The 18,528-nt window shown below is 44.1% G+C and overlaps 1 protein-coding gene across 1 annotated transcript; it reads right to left on the bottom strand.

Moving 5' to 3' along the window:
* Window positions 1-4,952: 4,952 nt before the first annotated feature.
* CDHR5 (cadherin related family member 5) lies at window positions 4,953-17,099 on the bottom strand. Its single transcript, NM_001389526.2, has 14 exons — window positions 16,934-17,099; window positions 16,548-16,729; window positions 15,619-15,669; window positions 15,133-15,225; window positions 14,921-15,019; window positions 14,254-14,364; window positions 13,738-13,914; window positions 13,393-13,483; window positions 12,094-12,191; window positions 11,114-11,320; window positions 9,872-9,988; window positions 9,516-9,588; window positions 7,998-8,152; window positions 4,953-7,444 (listed from the first exon to the last, which is right to left on the bottom strand). The coding sequence occupies exons 1-14, from the start codon at window positions 16,998-17,000 to the stop codon at window positions 6,896-6,898; spliced, it is 2,070 nt and encodes a 689-aa protein (NP_001376455.2). The 5' UTR covers window positions 17,001-17,099; the 3' UTR covers window positions 4,953-6,895.
* Window positions 17,100-18,528: the final 1,429 nt, after the last annotated feature.

Genomic DNA, 18,528 nt, shown 5'->3' with positions numbered 1-18,528 from the left:
TTGACTGTTATCCAACATGCAAAGAGGCCAGGTCATCGGAATGAAAATGAAATAGCCATTTCTTAGTTGTAGTCTTCTCCAGCAGAGGGTACTCAGAGCTCAGAAATGCCTCATCTCCCTGTGCCATTTCTGCAGTGCATTTCAGCCTTCCTTCAGCCGCAATCTCAAACCCAGCTCTACCACTGCAACACTGAAACAGGTATTTTCCTGTTGGAGATGTGTTGACAACTCTCAATACATTGTCTTACCCTGCAAGCCAGGGTTATACAAGAGCTAGAGAAAATTCCTTAGAATTGTTCTCTACATGGTCATTCACTTTGGATCACAAAGTGTTACTGCAGGACACCGCATATTATGGCACAACACATTTTCAAAGATCTTAGAAGTGGAAAAATTTTAGAAGACAAAAAGAACATATATGAGCTATATTCATAGTATCATAGAATGGCCATTCTGGGTTGAAAAGGACCACAGTGATCATCCAGTTCCAACCCCCTGCTATGTGCAGGGTTGCCAGCCACCAGACCAGGCTGCCCAGAGCCACATCCAGCCTGGCCTTGAATGCCTTCAGGGATGGGGCATCCACAGCCTCCTTGGACAGCCTGTTCCAGTGTGTCACCACCCTCTGGGTGAAAACCTTCCTCCTGATATCTAACCGAAACCTCCCCTATTCCTACCCATTCCCCTATATTCCTACATTATATACAGTTTGTTAGTATATTTTAAATCTGACACACATTTAGAGAATCAAGATGCTTGAATTAATGCTTCTTTTCATAAATAGAACAATATGACAGTTTTTCACTCTTAGCTATGTGTCCCTTAGCTAATATTATCATAAGTTTGTGAGACAGCATTTTGAACATATGGTGAAAAGGCTGTGGTAAGCTGATCAAAGTTTGATGTTCTTATTTTGTTTTAGTTTTTAACTCTAGCAGGTAAGGATTGAAGATCCCTTGCTCTGTGTAACTTGTTCCATAGTGGTTTGCATTTATCAGACAGATTGCCTTTGCTGAGAGTCAGAATGGGAATAGTGTGAGAACTCATGGGTTGAGATAAAGACAGTTAACTAGTTAAAGCAAAAGCTGCACAGGTAAGTAAAGCAAAAAAAGGAATTCATTCACTACTTCCCATTCAATCAAAAATACTACCAGGGAAAGTGCAAGGCAAGAGACAAGATCATGAGATGTAGAGGCTTTAAAAGGCAATAACTGAGAGAAGCTGAGCTCTTCCTGCTGCTAAGTTTTATTAGCTCTCTTGACAGTAACAAATTACAAATAACAATAACTGCCCTAAACAATGTTCACAAAACAAAGTTTCCTTTGATTAGGTACAAGCATAACTGACAGATAATAAGTACTGAGGCTGTATTTACTGATGTTAGAAGTAGAAAAGCACAAAGAAAATAACGATTTAACTGGACTTGTCTAATTTGTGTTTTTGAAAAATGGATCTTAGAGATGTACTTGGAATTTATTGACGTTCTATGTTCATATGGAACCGGTGGATGAAATTTTTCACTCCTCTCATTTAAAATAATGGGGAAAAGTGGAGCACATTGGATTTTTACCTTTTTTTCCTTTCTTTGTCTCATCAGAGTTGGACTTGATGATCCTCATGGGCCCTTTCCAATTCAGGATATTTTGTGATTACTTAAAAAATGTCTATGATTAGCAAAGTCTGTGATTAGAGGCAAGGCACAGGCTAGCTGCTCTGACTGAGAACTGTCGCTCTCTGCCTATGTTTTGCTTTTAAAACTGGACTTCAGCATCTGGAAGACCCACATCTCCTCTCCCTGGTAATTGTGTTAAAGACCACTTGGGGTCCCAAGTCATGTATATTTTGGGATGGAAAATGGATTACTACAAGGGCAGCCAGTAAGAAGGCAAGAGAAAGAGATCCAGAGAGAAGGGTTTTAAGTAGCTAGGGAAGACCTGAAAATAACAAGCTGGGGCCAGGTTCTCTTGAATTTCTTCTTGCTCTCAAGGCCAGCGTCCTTTCCATGGAAAGGAGACGCTTCTCCATGCAGAATCCTGATCCCTTGGAATCATCCCAAAGGCTGCACACAGCTCCAAGGAGCACTCCTCTCCAGATAACCAGTGGGACTGCTCAGCCTTGGTAGGTCCATAACCAACCACTGCAGAGGCCCACAGTGCATTTCCCTTTGGCCAGGGCATCCCTCATTCCACACCCCTCGGATTCAGAAAGAAGGCCTTCAGGAGACTTCGTAACTATTCACGTCTCTCAGAACTTACCATGGTTCAAACAGATGGCCAGCAGGGAACTCGTCTTTGGCCAGCTTCCCAGGAGAAGTTTTTCCAGGGGAACCAAACACACAAGAAATATGGAACTGCTTCTTAAATGAAATCTGAAATCTCACCCAAAAGGAAGAGAATGAGCAAGTGAAATATGATTGAAAGTGTTGTGAACTTTGTATGTCAAATCAGTGCCAAAGGAAAGGACAGATTTTCTTTTGCTTTCTTATTGGAAACGTATACCATGTTATCTGTGAGGCTATGATCTTTTGCAACATAAGAAAGGTGAACTACGAGTCTCTGAGACAACATGGTTCCATGATATGTGGGACTGTTATCCCAAGAGAAGAAATTCCAGTGAAATCTTCATGCTCACAATATTCAGTGTATGACTGAAGGAATGACCAAGCACAGGGTGGAGCCAGCAGAAGCACCTTCTCTTTCAGCTTTCTAATTCAAGCTGTGAAGGATTAAAGACAGGTGCCTTTGCTCTCCATGTGATGGCACTATTCGAACACACGTTTTTCCTTTTGAGTTCTGTTGTGTAATTTGTCTTAATAAAAAAACTGAGCTCTGGGTTTTTCCAGAACGAACTTTTCGGGATAAAAGAATAAGAACCTAAGAGCTTGCATAGGGCCAGGCTGAGCAGGTCGGGCTGCAGAGGAACAAACTGACAACAGGGATCATCACAGGTGAGTGGCAAAATGAAGGGATTTCAATTGTGTGCCAAGTAAGGGAAACCAAAATACCAGTGGATTGCAAGGGTGCCCTGATTCAAGCTGCATGTCAATACGTATGGCCAAAAGTATGAGAAGCACTCCAATGGGAGAAGGCAAAGCACAAACAGATGAGAACAGATTGCAAATTGATGGGACTCATCGGTGTGCCAATGCATGTGTCCAAAAGCCCAAACAGCACAGCAGGAGAGGGCAGACAGAGTGCCAATATTGTGCCAACAGCAAGGATTAGATCACATATGGCACAGCAAAGGGGAAAAATGAAATAGCTACGCTGTGTCAGTCACCAGGAACTACATACCACTGGAAAACATTCAGTTCAGCCATTGCTCACAGATTATCTTAGAACAATCTTCTGGACTAAGGATTTTTTTTCTCCAGCTACATGGAAAGAAGAGTTTAAGGAGGACAGTCCACAAGAAAACAGTCTCGAAATGTAAAAGTGAATGACAAGTTATGTCTCCAGCAACCCCAAAGCCAGCAAAATGCTGAAGGAAACGAGAAGGGAAACAGCGACCATTTGCATGGAGAGGCTGCGAGGAAAATACCTTGGTGTACCAGTGTGAGGAGTAAGAGAGAAGAGATCCTTCCCATGGGCATGTTTGGGAAGGAAATTTTCTTGAGGTGACCTGCTGCCTCCCATAGCACACACTCCACTGAAGATTGGTGCTAAAACTTGGGGGGAACAGGTTAATAACGATGACAGAGGCCACCAGCCCATCTCTGGTGCCCATTGCTGCTTGTCCAACCATGCACATAGGTAGAGGAACAGCTCTGCCTGCCCAGAATTTGCAGTCCTGGGTTTAGCAGCTTTGAGAAAGGTATTTCTGCTCTAGTGCAGTTAAAGGGCAGCCGATCCAGGATAGCAGTGCAGGCAGGTGTGTCCCCATGCATCACCGTGGTGGTGGTGTCAGTTTGCCATGCTACAATAGCTACCAGGCCAGCATTCACTGGCTGCACATATTTAAGTCCACCAGGGCAAGGTTGGGCCTGGCTCGTGTTCTTTGCTTTTCAGTATTATACATCTGTGTGTCAGCATTTCTCCCAGAAATGTTTTTCATTTGTTAAAGGCAGACACAGCCTGGCAATCAGCAGTTCTTCCCAGTACCAGTCAGTCACTTCTCAGGTCATTATGCCTTAAAATAATTCAAGGTTCCTCAGTAATGCACTGAGGAAGGAACAGCCAACTGTAACCCACATAGCAAAGCTGTGAATAACGGTAGATGGATCCTGGTAAGTACTGGTCCCAGTTGTGAGGGCAGGGGAGATGATAAGCACCAGGTTGCTTTTATCTGCACTTTGCTCCCTCTCACAAGGCTCTTCTGCCCTTTGCAGTCTCTTCCTGTACCCACAAGTGTTAGAAAACACAGTGCTATGCCTGTTCCCTTTGCCTATCTGATGGCGAGAACTTGCTGTTTCAAGTTCTTCTTCTTCACTTACTGAGTGCAACAGCCACTTAGTTCAATTTTCTGCTTGCCTTCCACAAAGATCCCCCCTTGTTCCATGTAGGCCAGATTACATCAACTACTGACGTGGGACACCACCCTGTGCTATGATAATCACTAGTCAGTGGGACACGTAGCTCCACTGTACACAACACCTTCTTAAATGCCAGTTCTTGGAGCACTGCAAGCTGGTGGTTCATTTTTGGACCCTGAGACAGATTAAGTGACAAAAGCAAATGCCTGGAGGGAGTCAGAGCAGAAACACTTCTGTTTCACCCACCTATTAGCAATCTTTCCATGGGTAGCAACAGCACTGAGGACAGGCTTAGCTCTACCCTCACTCTTGGTGATGGCTGGACATGTTGGGCTAGCAATTAGCAATTACTGGGGAGTTCTCACAGCCCCATGGGAACTTTTTGCTAGAGATAACCCTAAGCTACCAGAGGAACCATGCTTACAAGGTAAATATAAGGCACTCTCCCCACCCTCTGTTATCAGACAAACCACAGTAGTAATTTCTGGGCAAGTAACTTTATTGCAGCAAGGAGAAAAGCTTTCCATATTTCAGTCTCTACCTTCAGCAAAAGTACAGGTCCTGAAGTCCACACAGCAGGGCTGCTCTCTTCAGAGAAACCCTGGCAGAGCTGAGCACTAGCAACAGCAAGATGGGGAAATGTACAGAAAAAAAAGTGGAAACCAAGAGGATGCAAGCCTGCTTGGAGCTGATTGTCTTATGTTTTGGGGTACATGAGAATTCCAGCAGCTGTGTTTTGGTTTCCTTCTCATGGGTTTATCTGGAGTAATGACAGCGTTACAGGGAATAGCCCATAGGTCACAGGCAGGATTACTTATTGTTGTTTCTTTCCCAGAAGGACATTCCTGTTGTTGTGGTGCTGTGCTGTTGTGCTAAGCTAAGCAAGTGAGATAAATATCTGTGACCCAGGGTCCCATTGCACCCCTGTCTGAAAGTTCAACTGAAAGTTGAACGCTCAATAACCCATACCTGCCCTCTAGCTAGCTGCAAAACAGGAAAACCAGCAGCAGCACAGATTTTATACTGATAGATCAGAAGGTGCAAATGCACTCAGCCATGCTCTAAGTGGAAAATATTTCAGTTTTTGATTGCCAGCTTTGGGAAGAAATTGGTCGATGGAAAGGATGAATCTGGACCAGAGAATCACTCACATTACTCCCAATGGCAATGGTGTGCTCGCTTTGCTGAGTAGGTGGCACAACCACAACTGAGGATAAAATTGCTGAAAGATGAGGAAAGGCTTTGGGAGGCGGGTCAGTTCCATCTTGCTAGCAGGTTTTCTAGCTCAATCCCGGACCCAAAAGCTGAGCACCAGAGCTGACTTGTTCTCAGTGGACCACCTCTGCTTTTGGGCTGCTGCTTGGCTCTAGGTAAAGCCTGAAAGATGGTATTTTACCAGCAGAAGAGCCTGCTGGGCCCATTGTGAACGGAAAAAATGGGGATGCAAAGAGGTCTTCATCTACACCAAGTGAGGCGTGTGGAGGAATGCTGACCTCCACTTTCAGCAGCAATGATAAAAGGAACACCTCGAGTCCTGTTGGACAGGGGAAACAATGTGCTGATCCACATCTAGCACTTCGGAATGACATTTTTGCTGCCAGAAGTTCAGAGAGTTGGAAATACACCTGACATTCTGTAGGCAGGTTAGGAGCAGGAGCTCTTTGCCTTGACACATAGGATACAGCCAAGGAAGGACAGCACAATTAATGGTTTTGGGGAAAAGAATAATAACCGACAAATTCCTTCAGTAAAGAACATGTTATCAGTCCTTGGTTATCAGCAGCAGAGGAAACAGCATCTTCCAATCATCTGAACGTTTGTTTTCTGGCAGGAGGGAGACCTGCAGTGGCACTCCTGCTGTCCCTAGTGTGTCATGCCAGCTGCTCCCGCTGGGGTGCAGGGAGCAGAGTCAAGTCCTGAAGTGAGCTCCTGAACGTAGTCATGGGAGCAACAGCAGGGTCAGAGTGACTTGCACTGGCTAACGCCCTGCAGCTGACGTCAACATGCAGCACCTAAAGGGAACAGCTGAGCAGTCCGTGCTGGCTCGTTTTCCCACCAAGAGGAGATGAAAGCACTGGATCATACAACTAAATTGCTACCATGAGCTGGGATAAATGCTTCAAAGTCAGTTCAGCTACATCTTCAATATACTTACCAGCTTGGGAAATGTGATATAGGGGACCCTAGGACAAATAGGAAGAAGGATGGGATGTGTTTTCCCCGCACAAAATCCCAAGCCATATTTCAAGGTCTCACTAGAAGTTTGAATTATAATCTCTTCTGGCTTTAATCTCTGCATGCAAGACAGGCAACTTTGTCCTCTTGCATTTCAGTTTTGCCCTGAGCAGAAAGGTGGGCTCCGTCTCACCCAAGCAATGGACATTTCTCCATTTTGGTGAGGGGACAGTCGCAGACCTATTTCCATTATGCATCACTGTCATCTCTGGTAGACATGTTGACTGACACTGATGAGCTGCCTGAGGCAAGGGACATTCCCAGACCTCTGTAGTGATCATCCTTGTCATCTTCTTCCTCCTTCTCGTTCTCCTGCAGATCTTGATCACTGTCATCATCATAATCTGCTGCATCGTCATTAATCACTTCAACATTCTCTCCACTTGGATCCACATCGGTCTTAAACCACACAGCTTTGTATCCTGGGTCCCCCTCATTCCTGTCTGTTTTGAGGATAGATTTCACTTCCTTTTCATGCTTAGAGTCTTCTTCCACTTTCTCCTCTTCTTCTTCCTCTTCTTCTTCCACTTTCTGGTCAAAAGTGATGGCGGAAGCTGGGGAAGTCTGCGGGAGTCCATTAATTTCTTGTTCATTAGAAGATGCCAAGAAAAGTGATGGCTGCTGTATCTGGGTTACATTGATATATGTTGGGCTTTCCTGACCGTTGGCACTCAGGTCTGGATGTTCATCTTGCTTGTAAGCTTGATTGTCGTAGCTTCCAGGGAAATCCTTGGAGAACTACAGGAGAAGAGACACATCGTGAGTGTATTGAAAGGAAAAGAAATTGGCTGGGGGAGTGTGGCTGAAGTGACTTGGCTGGATTTTGCCCAATATAAACCAGCAAGACCCTATTGATAGTTGTGGGGATATCTTCACTTTCTGCACTGGGAGAAAAAAAAGACTTTCGTATGGGATAATTTCCCACAATTTGCAATGCTATTATTTCTTCCTCCCAAGACGTGCTGCTTACAGCTGCAAACAAGTCAGTTTTCCTTTCAGGGGAGTTGAGACTCCTCATCCTAAGGCAGAGGCAGAGATCATCATCCAGTCTGATGACCTGAGCCCTAAGCATAGAAGGTATGAGGCTGCCAAAGACCTGAGAGAGCCAGGGATGGATGGCTCAGGTGCAGACAAAGCATAGAATCACTGAATACCCTGAGTTGGAAGGGACCCACAAGGATAATCACCTTCACACAGATGTGTAATATTTGGAAAGCCCATCCATACTTGAAACCCTCCTCAGGTCCCTAACAACTTCTAAACAGGGACCAGGTACAAAGAAGGCACTTACTTTTTTATTAATCAGGAACTTGACTGTCTTTCCATATTGTTTATATATCATCAGTCCAAGGAAGACTAAGGCAATTAATAGCAATGCAGCTAAGATACCACCTAAGATACCCATATCCTGTGCAGTGTATATCTTATCAGAGGAGGAGGTTTCAGCTACAAGAAAAAAAAAAAAAAAAAAAAAACAATGTTATGAAGTCTAGCAGTGTCAACCAACTTTTTTACTACAACACATCCTTTTGGGGAAAGATCCAGTTTTTGAAGGGCAAAGAGGCATCTTGTGCTGCAGAATGTGGCAGTGGGATAATTAATAAGATCTAAGGCCATTCAGTAGCTGTCCAAGAAGAAGAGGTTTCTTGTAAGAATATTATAACTCATGTGCAGTTATAAGAAATGGAAAAAGCACACATTTACAAGTCTATGATGTTTGCCCAATGATTTAAATAAGCAAATATGCGCACAACTGTGATAGGCAAACAGAATTAGAACTAGGTAGCTCCTGTCTGTTCCCACTTCACCCATTTCCACCAGCATGCAAGACTAAGATACATTTGGACATCTGTCTGTGAAAATGTAAAGCTTTCTTTACTGTGAAACTTCACCTCTGGCACTGACGAGCATTTAAAAATAGAGACTAAATATAGAAAAAGAATAGGACTGTGGTCCTTGGAAGGAGAGCAATTGACTCTGATGTCGGTATGAACAGCCAGGTCACATCTGACTTCTTTGTATTTTACCACTTGAGAGTACAGTAGTCTATCCTTATGCTGAAGGCAAAGATACTAACAGCCATGAGAAAGAAAGAGATAGTGTCATGAAGATGTTTTGCTACGTTTCTTCTTGCAGTTTCCTCCTTAAAGCTGATTCTAGTCCCTGAACTGGAGCTGTTAGGCTCTTTTGGAACTGGGGAAAGTTCCTTTTCTTTCCAGGAGAAGAAAAGTAGTCGCAGAGATCCTTAAAACCTTTAATTTCTCTCACAAAGCAGAGTGATTCTAACAGGAGCAATTGGTAGGAGTGGTTTATGCTTTCAGCCTCTGGATAGCAGAAGCATGTTTGTATGGAGATCATCCACATTACAGTGGAGAGATAGAAACTTCTTCAGGGTTAATCAGATTTGCTTGTACAAAATGACAACCCAGTTGTCACTGGGTTTCTTTCTTTAAGAATCTCCAGCTTCATTTTGTAATGTAAATTAATCTCTCTAAAGTTTAATGATTAATGAAACGCAGCATTTTCCTCCTACTGCCCTGTTTATGACAATGGACTTTGAGTACTCTCTCTGCATTTGATTGCACTCTCAGTTTATCATTAATAAGCCGTTGAGGGTTTAGGACGTCACTGCATTTTTAATTCTTAATCACGTCTCCTAGGGAGCCACAGCCCACAGGCCTGATGTGGAGCTCCCCCACACTCAGCTCCTTCTTCCTTCTATGCTGTGCCTCCATCAAAGCTAGCTCAGCTTGGTGGGATAACTCACTCTGAGGTCAATGAACCAGAAGACAAAAGATGCCCAATCTACCTTTGGCAGCGGTGATCTCCACTGTGACGACAGTGCTCCCCTCCTGTAGACTCACTGTGTCTTTTGCCACAGCCTGTGTGGGGGAAAAAATAGTTTGTCTGCAATGATATTTTCCACAAGAGGATGGAAGAAACAATTCTGAAGCTAGTGCCAGATATAGCCTGTATCATGCAGAGTGCATTAACTACCACTTCATCTCCCTCCATCCCTAAGTATTTGTGATACAAATGGCTGGGGCAAAGATTGGCCTTATGTTACGTCCCTTAACTAATGAAATTCCACCCTTGTTACTCCTTTCTTGTTACTTTCCCTTCTTTCCACAATCCTGGATGAGGTCATGGAGAAAGTTGCCTTACCTCCATGACTGCAGTCCCCGGTGACTGCAGCATCACATTAGTCAGGATGAGTCCATCTTTGGTTGCAATGAAATTGGTGTTGTTCCTTATGTAGTACTCAATGTTTGGGTTGGCTTTCTGAAAAACCAGAAGAGCAAATGATTAAACCTCACTGTGTTTTGTGTGCATCTTTGTAAGAGCCTGTCAGTAGGACTTGTCAAATTTGCCTTAAGTATAAGCAGAAGTATAGAGTAGGAAATAATTCTGTCATAAGAAGGTAAGAATGTATCCTGGAAGTTTTGCCTCCAAAAAACATCCCAAGTCTTAACCGGCTCGTGTTGGTGTCATTAATATTTCCTCAAACAAAACACATCTGTGCAAGGGATCTTGTAATTTTCATAGAACCATAGTAACATTAAGGTAGGAAAAGATCAAGTCCAACCACCAACACATTGCCACTGTGCTCACTAAACCATGTCCTTCGGTTCTTGAACATCTCCAGGGACAGTGACTCCATCACTTCCCTGGGCAATTTGTTTCAATTCTTGATCACTGTTTCTGAGAAGAAACTTTCCCTAATATCCAACCTGAACCATCCCTATTGCAACTTCAGGCCACTACCTCTTGTCCTAGATGAGAAAGTTGATGAGTTCTCTCTTTAATAGGGATACAAAGGGGGATGTAAATGAAGAAAAATCCTTTCTCTGAGGTCTGCGCTGTTGTTTCCTTTGTCTCAAAAACTATCACATTTTTCTGTGTTTTACAGGGAAGAAGGGAATGGCTGGTCAGTTTATCTCTTCCCTTCTTCTAATGCTTTTTTTCTGAGAATGGTTCCTTCAAAATGAGTCATTACAGGGAGAAAGTTAACTATTTCCAGCTCAGGACTGCAAGACCCTGCTAGGCTGAGAGAAGACCTCTCTGTATGGGATCCTGCCTTTCTGATCTCTTCTCAGAAGCTCAGATTTGGACTCATTCACAATATTTGCTAATTTTGAGCTTATTTGGCATGTTGTTTTGCAGTAAATCAGCCAGCCTACCTAAATCTAAGCAGGACTGGTCCTTGGAGGAAAGGAGTTCTTCAGCTTCTCCAGATTAGACCATACCACAAGTGGTACTAATCTATGTAGAATTCCCAGATCAGTATATGGGACACTGGAGAAAACAATGTGCTTATCTTTCCCCACCTCCCACTCCCCGTGTTTGCTTATCCTGCTTTAAGGCTGAAGCAGTGATGAAGAATCCAGTGCATTTTCTGTTTCTTACATCAGGGAAATCATCATCCAGCGCTGCTATCATCAGGGGGCTTGAAGAATCACCAGCTTGGAAGACAAAGCTTCTTGGGTCCAGACCAACAAACACTGTCCCTGCATACATTCTGGACTCGAAGTATGGTGCATGGTCACTCTTATTGATGACCTGAATTTCTACATTGGCTATGGAGTATTTCTGTTTGTTGTTGACTTGAGTGGCCTGGGGAGAAAGAGAGTGACGTTCCTTTTAGTGATGAGACATAAAAAAGATAGGCTTGATACAAAACCTGTTCCAACCCATGGCTTTCTTTCCATCATTTTCAGTGAACTTTGAGCCACAGGAGGGGAACCTTATGGCTTGTGGTCCTTGTAGTTAAGCTTGCTTCCGCTGTTGGCTGTCCACACCATCTTGGTCTAGTCCTAACATGTGGATGTGGTAAAGGTCAGCTCCAGACAAATTACCATGCTCCAGAGCAAAGCATTGGGATTCCAGCACCAGCAGGCAGAGTCTGCTCAGCTTCATGAGGGATTTGGTCAGTTCAGTTATTGTCTAAAAGTCCACACCTTCCTTGGTATATATGTGCAGGAGTGCTTTGCAACTTCTTTCTTGAGGAGTTTAACCAAAAAATGAGCTTGTTTCTAGAAGAAAATGACATTAACTGTTGCGACACAAGCTCCAGTCCTGCCTACAGAAAGCTTTTTACTCATCCATGCTTTGAACTCAGCAGGATGTCCTCACTCAGTTAACTTGCTTTAATAATATAACACAACCATAAGAGAAAAGGCGTTGACACTCCTGCAAAAGCTTTACATGAAAACTGGTATAAGATACTGACCAACTATTAGCTCTAAATGCTTAAAAAAAGAAAAAAGAAAAGGATGTGACAAAATTAGCTTTCATTATTAATGTGATCAATTCCTGACATGACAAGATCCCTGCTTTCTAGGAAGCCAGCTATACTGGATTTCTGTCTGCAGTGTCATCAGACTTACCATCACCTGCAATAGGTATGAATTTGGAGAAGATGCTACTTTGTTCATAGTTAGATTTCCCGTGTCTGCATCCACTGAGAATACGTTATCTGCATTCCCTAAAGAAACAGAAAGACCATTCAAACATGGGATACTTTCATAAAGTGACCTGGAGCTCATGGCTCCTCTTGGTGACAGCTAAGAACTAAGCTACAGAGAGCAGTTGAGTGGGGTTTCACCTTGAGTAGCTCTAGGCATCTAGCAGGCAGGCATCTCTATTCAGCTTTGTTACCTATCTGACTTATTGTGGACATCGTCCTCATTTTGAGTTGCATTCTGCTCTGGAAACACTTCCTTCTCTCTGCTGACTACAGAAGGAGCCTAGGCACAGAAAACTTCTTGCACTGATGTAGAGGTAGACATCAGCTTCCTGCTCTGTGTCTGAATCATAAAACCAGCCGTGCTGGATGTACATTAAGATCATTTTTGCTTGCCTTCCTTATTCTGAGATGCTATAGGCTGTGTTTAGACAACGACTCCCTTATTGGGTTCCCACTGACTGTGGGGAGCTGAGGCCACACTACACCCAAAATGGAATCTGAGGTTCAATAATGTCGTTATTATCAGAAGGACAGTCACAGATATGGGACAATGTGGTATCAATAAACTCCACCAATATGATCTGCTTTTGCTTTGGTGGTTAATCTAGAAGCCACCATTGCTAAAATAATAATAATAATAATAATAATAATAATAATAATAATAATAATAATAATAATAATAAATAGTCTTTTGAATGAAATAGATGGCCAAGTGGCCCAGCCAAATGATTGGGCAATCATTTCACCATATTCAAGAAACCTTTTTAAAATCAAGGATATAACAAGGCAGATTAGACTGTGGTAATGAACAGGGGAACAAGAGCATGAAACGATGAACGAAAATTGTGCTGAGCATGTGGGAGTTTTTAGGTTCAGCTCCAAGACTGTATGAGAGTGGTGTGACCAGACTGGCAAAGTCGGGTCTAAAAGCTTAAAAATGAAACATGGCTCACTACCCAAAAGTGAGAGGAAGTCCTTCTGAAACAGATTTCACGGAGCTTGTCTTATGGGCCTGCAGTTCCTCCATCTTCCTCTCTGTACAGCCTGTTTCTTCTACTTAATCCACAATGCTGTGTGCATCTAATTATTTTTCTGTGGCAAAAACAGAGGGGTAGATCTCCAGGCCCTTAACTCTCACGTGCTGCCAATCTCCTCTCAGCAACTGATGTAGGAGATGGAGGAGTAAAGCGGTTTGGAGAAGGTGACAAATTCCACTCACCACCAACAATGCTGTACACAATCTTTTCATTTAAAATGTAGTCAGGATCGATAGCATAGATGGGCCCTGGCTCCAAGGTGAGCGGTGCAGTCTGCAATGGGAAGGCAAAGTATTACATAATATGCTACAACACCAAATGCTATCCAGTACTCCCACATTCCAGCATGGCTCTGCTGGTTTTACCCGAGCAGAATCAGATTAATTGCTGGGGAAGGAGGTAGGGAGGGAGAACTTTCACTTTCCAGGGTGATGAAGACTGCATTTATGCCTGGAGACCAGCACAAGCTCGTGTCAGTGATTAGGTGCTAATAGCATGAGGGATGCCATTTTATCATGCCTTCTTACCGACATCTCGGACATATTGACTCTCCCAGCATAGGTGCTGCTGATGCAAATGCTTCTGTCCGTGTCAACGAAGGTGCAGGGTAGGAACCAGGGAGGTCTGGTGTCAGCTTGCTCAATGATTATGCTTATTGTTGCGGTAGCTGTATGAATGGTTACGTTCGTGCCCTCAGTATTGTCCTGTACCCAAAAGCAAATCGCATTTGTAAGATGCAAGTTTTATTGCCAGAAGATCCCACCTGAAAAACCAGTGGCCCAAGGCCTTTTAGCTTGTTCTAACTCCATTCTGTATCAGGTGTAGGAGCTCATATGAAATTAGCTTAAGCAGTGAATCTTCTGCTGACATTCTGCTGACAAAGGTGGGCTGAATGCAGGTCTGGTTGCATCCCTGCAATCACTATGTGATTATGGAGGTGGGAGGCTGCTCCAAACCCACTGCCCTCACTATCCACCCTCCCTCCTGCCATCCCAGACACCTCCCATTCAGGCTTCATCTCTAGTTGCTCCAAAACAACTTACCATTGCATACAAGAGCAATGTTGTGGAGTTAAATTTTTCGTAATTCAACGCTTTTTGTAAGTAGATTTCAGGGTTATTGACTCCTTTTATGGCAAAATAATCACTGGTGTTCTGTGGGGGAGAAGAAATGGAAAAGCTCTGCTAGCAGTCATGATCACAGATGCGTTATAAAAATACTGCCTCTGGATTTACACCAAGAAGAAAATGAAATCTGCCTTTGATAAAAACTGCAATCTTGGGCAGATCATGCTATCTCCACTCTGCATTGCGTCTGTAGGCAAACAGGATAACAGCTTCTTTCTCTCTCTGACTCAGTGCAATTCTGAGCTCTGTGAAGTTCAAAGATCTCTCCTGCTCTGTTTACAGACCATCCCCTTGTGACTTCCCTGAATCCTGTGACTCAAAACGTCCGAGATGAAAGTTTGAGCTGTACCGTGTGATAGAACCATAAACACTAGAGAATTTCAATATCAGCAATATCGACTGCAGTGTTCTGCTAACCAGACCAACACTTGGCTCTTGCAGAAGCCATACCTCTCCCAGAAGTTGCTGGAGAGCCAGGTGCCATACAGCAATCCTCTAGCCTCAGAGCTGGGGCTCACCTGAACCAAACACAAGGACTTCCTCAGAGCTACACTTTTTTCCCCCAGAGCAGAAAGATGCTTACCTGCACCATCGAATCGAGTTTATAGTAGATAGTGTCCAGGTCAGCATCACTAGCACTTACATCTTCACGGGCTACAACGGTTGCATTCACTTTTGTGTCCTGAAATGAAGTTGTTGTGGTTATTCTCTCTATGAAATTGGCTGAAGACGTCTCCCTGGTAGATATTCCTTTATCCCACAGCACTCAGTAACACACTTCTGTGAAATCCTTACCTCAGGTATAACTCTGGTGAGGCTGGTTTCCTTAAACACTGGGCTGTTATCATTCAGATTGATGATGGTCACAATAATTGGCAGGCTGTAACTCTGTGGATGGAGTAAAGCAAGAGAATCAAAGAGAAAAGTGAGATTTAGGGGTTGGTCCTGAATTACCAAGTGGTAGAGGGGATGGTGTAAGGAGCACGCTTGGATGGGTGCTGGATGGGGCTGCGTTCAGGGAGCGGTTAGACGTTGTATTGAGGGACATGGTGCAGTGAGAGCTGCTGGTGATAGGCAGGCAGTTGGACTGGGTGATCTTGTAGGTCTTTTCCAACCTTGGTGATTCTATGATTCCACGATTTGCAGACAACCCACCGTGGGGGGGGGTTGCAATTTGTTCCCATCCCCACCATTCACAGAGCCACTAGGACGAGTTGAGGGTTAGCATGTGCTTCCCTGCACTGCCTTATAGCAGAACTGAGGGTTTGGAAGAGCACTCACCTCCACATCACCTTTCTTGCAAGTCAGGGTCACTAACAGCACAGTGTCGCTCTGCATGCAAAAACAAAAACCCAGCCATTTTAGAAATAGCCCGACTCCTCCTGAATCAGAAATGCTGTTGAACTTTATCTTGTTTTCAGGCCTATCTAACCATCCCCTTCTTTCTTTTACAGCCATTCATCAACACTGGGCTCTTGTTTATACAGGAGTCAAAGCTGACTGATCAACAGCTTCTTTGTGATCCCTGTAACATGGCAGAAGAGCTAATTAACTGTTTTCTCCTACTTTAGGTAAGTTCAAACGGAGGTTTCTTTTTAAACTGAATGAAACAGAAATGTGCCGTGCAGCAAGTACAGCATCGCCTGCAGGGTGCTATTCTTCACTCTATTACCTTTGCCTGCTATTCTTTACTCAAATGTGGGTTTTTACTTTGTTGGAAAGGCATCTTAAGGACACTTGTGGCTGCATACAGAATCCTGCAAGGAGGTAGAATAGTTTGGCAGCATCCTAACTAAACACACTGACCGTTTACGCTGCCTTTATGCTCCACACAACATCACCTCACTGCTCAGAACTGTATTCAAGACAGGCAGAGAGGGATCCTTTCATGCAAGTCCTGGAGAGCTCTGAACACTGCAGCTGTCATCCTTCTGGTTTAAAACCTTCTGCTTGCTTACAGATTTATTGAAAGAAAGTTACAGCAAGCATATCATGCAACCCCCCTCATCCACGTCCTCTGCCTGTGAAAGGGCCGATCTCCCTGGTAGTGAGCAAAAAAACTATCTAAAATAGGCTTATTTTTCAAAGATATTACCTGTAGGCTTTAGACTCGGGCTACAAATCCATGGAAGATCAAGATCTCAGGCTGAAACTCACTGCATCCCAGCATTACCCCCCTCATCCTTACAGCCTGCCCGCTGAAGGCTTACCGCCTCATAGTCCACGCTTCTGATCAGCTGCAGCTCGTACCCCTGGATGGTAAAATAATCACCATCTGGTGAGCTAGAATCGATAGCTACAGTGAAATTTGCTTCCACAGAGATAGTGGTCACAACATATCCAGGAGGGTTATTTTCAGGAACACTCGGATTGCTACTGGGAACAGAACATCCTGGGGGGGGAAAAAAGCACACAAATGAATTACAAAATTGCCCAGAATTCACGCTGTATTAGAGCTAGATAAGAACTGAGATCCTTCTGGTTACCTTTGGAGAGAAAATCCTTGAACAAGACTCTAAAACACATTTGTTGGCTGCAATGGAGCATCCTGGTGCCATGGGGGTTATCCTGTGGTCACAGACCTCCAACAGCTTACCTTGTTGTGCTGTTACAGGGAGCAGCAGAAAGAGCACAGAAGCCAGGAGCCAGTGGGAAACACCCATGGTGAGCTGCGTTGTTGAAGAAATCCCCGTTTCTAATCAAGCTGATCCTCTCCTCTCCCCTTCTCGCTGTACCTTCCGCATTCACTGCTCCACAAAGGCAGAATAACATTGGCTGGACGGAGAGCGTTGCTGCACTTCAACCTTTGCCTCGTCGTCTCATTGGATGACTTGTAAGACATATGCTGGTCATGGAACATGATAACGCATGAATTCCAGTTTCTACTTTGCTCCTGGGGCTTTCCTCCTTCCAACTCTCTTTAGCAACGAGGGAGTATTCGGAGCATTTTTACAGGGTGGGTTTTCCTGCTTGTTCTCTGTCATCGTCCAGTTGTATCCACAAGGCTTTATCTCTTCCTCTCTCAGAGCTACAAGCTGAAATGTGTGAGGATATTTAGCCTTGGGGAGCTGGTCCTGTCCATTTCTCCTCATCAAGCACCATGTCAAGACCTGGTGGGACACAGGTGAATGCTCCTCAACAAGAATTTTGCCCAGTACTGTCGTAAATCCTTTTATAGGATGGAGAAGACAAAAGTCTGGAGTGATTTAAGTAAATAAGTGTTTAGAGGGCCTCCCATCACTTGCTCAGAGTCTGATTTTATTGTGAAGGCAAAAAGAAGGTTAGAAGGTAAGCACGGTGCCATGCAGAGGCCACCAGGCTGTGGTTTACTGCCTTGTTGCGCCATCGTTTATGTAAGCTGGACTTTGGCCAAACTGTTTAACCTTTTTCCTTAATTTTCCTATATTTAAATGGAGAGAAATAACCACCACCTTTCTGCTTTATGTCATGTGCACGGAGCATGGCCAGATAGTGCTGTGGGGAAGGGAGCCTCTGTTGCCAGGTAAATGACATCACCGTGCCTCAATCTCTCTCTTCAAGGCAAAGTCTCATTTCATTGCGGTCTTTTCTCAGAGGAAGATGACTTAATGCCAGTCTGGTTTACCTAGAAGGCTGCTTCTTTCCTTATTGGTTTGCTTATGTTCCCAGCTGCTGGCATGCACGCTGTCAGTGCTTCCTCCTGTGTTGATGTGCACTGCAGCCTTGCAGGAGGAATGGCTTTCCTCATACCTCGGGTCTACCATTTTCTGAGAAAGAATCTGAGAGAGCAGAGGTCCTGGTGTTCATCAGGTGGAAAGTGGGAAATGGTGCGCTGGGCACTGTGTGTATCCAGTATTAAAAGCATCTACTGACAGAAGACCTCACAGTCAGGGCAAAGGTAGGGCAAAATTAGGCATATTAATTCATTTCTGAAAATGTTTAAAGTTTCAGTGAAGCCATCTTGGCTGCCCTTTTGTTTCAATAGCAAAGAAAGCTAGTCCATGTGCGGGTCCCTAGGCTGAGATAATCTGCCATGCTTCTGAGACAATCTTGTTACTCTCAGTCACCCTGTGATACCCAGATGAGGTGAGCAGAGTGGATCCAAAGACAGTGATCAGACTCAGATGCAGCCCTGTGATTGCCCAGCAGCTCAGCAGGGACAAGGCAGGGGAAGCATGGCTAAGCATTTCTTGCCCCTACCTTGCATTCCTA

Source organism: Gallus gallus, chromosome 5 (assembly GCF_016699485.2).
Source record: "Gallus gallus isolate bGalGal1 chromosome 5, bGalGal1.mat.broiler.GRCg7b, whole genome shotgun sequence".
In the NCBI taxonomy this organism is placed as follows: domain Eukaryota; kingdom Metazoa; phylum Chordata; class Aves; order Galliformes; family Phasianidae; genus Gallus; species Gallus gallus.
This window is presented reverse-complemented; position numbering and strand designations above follow the sequence as displayed.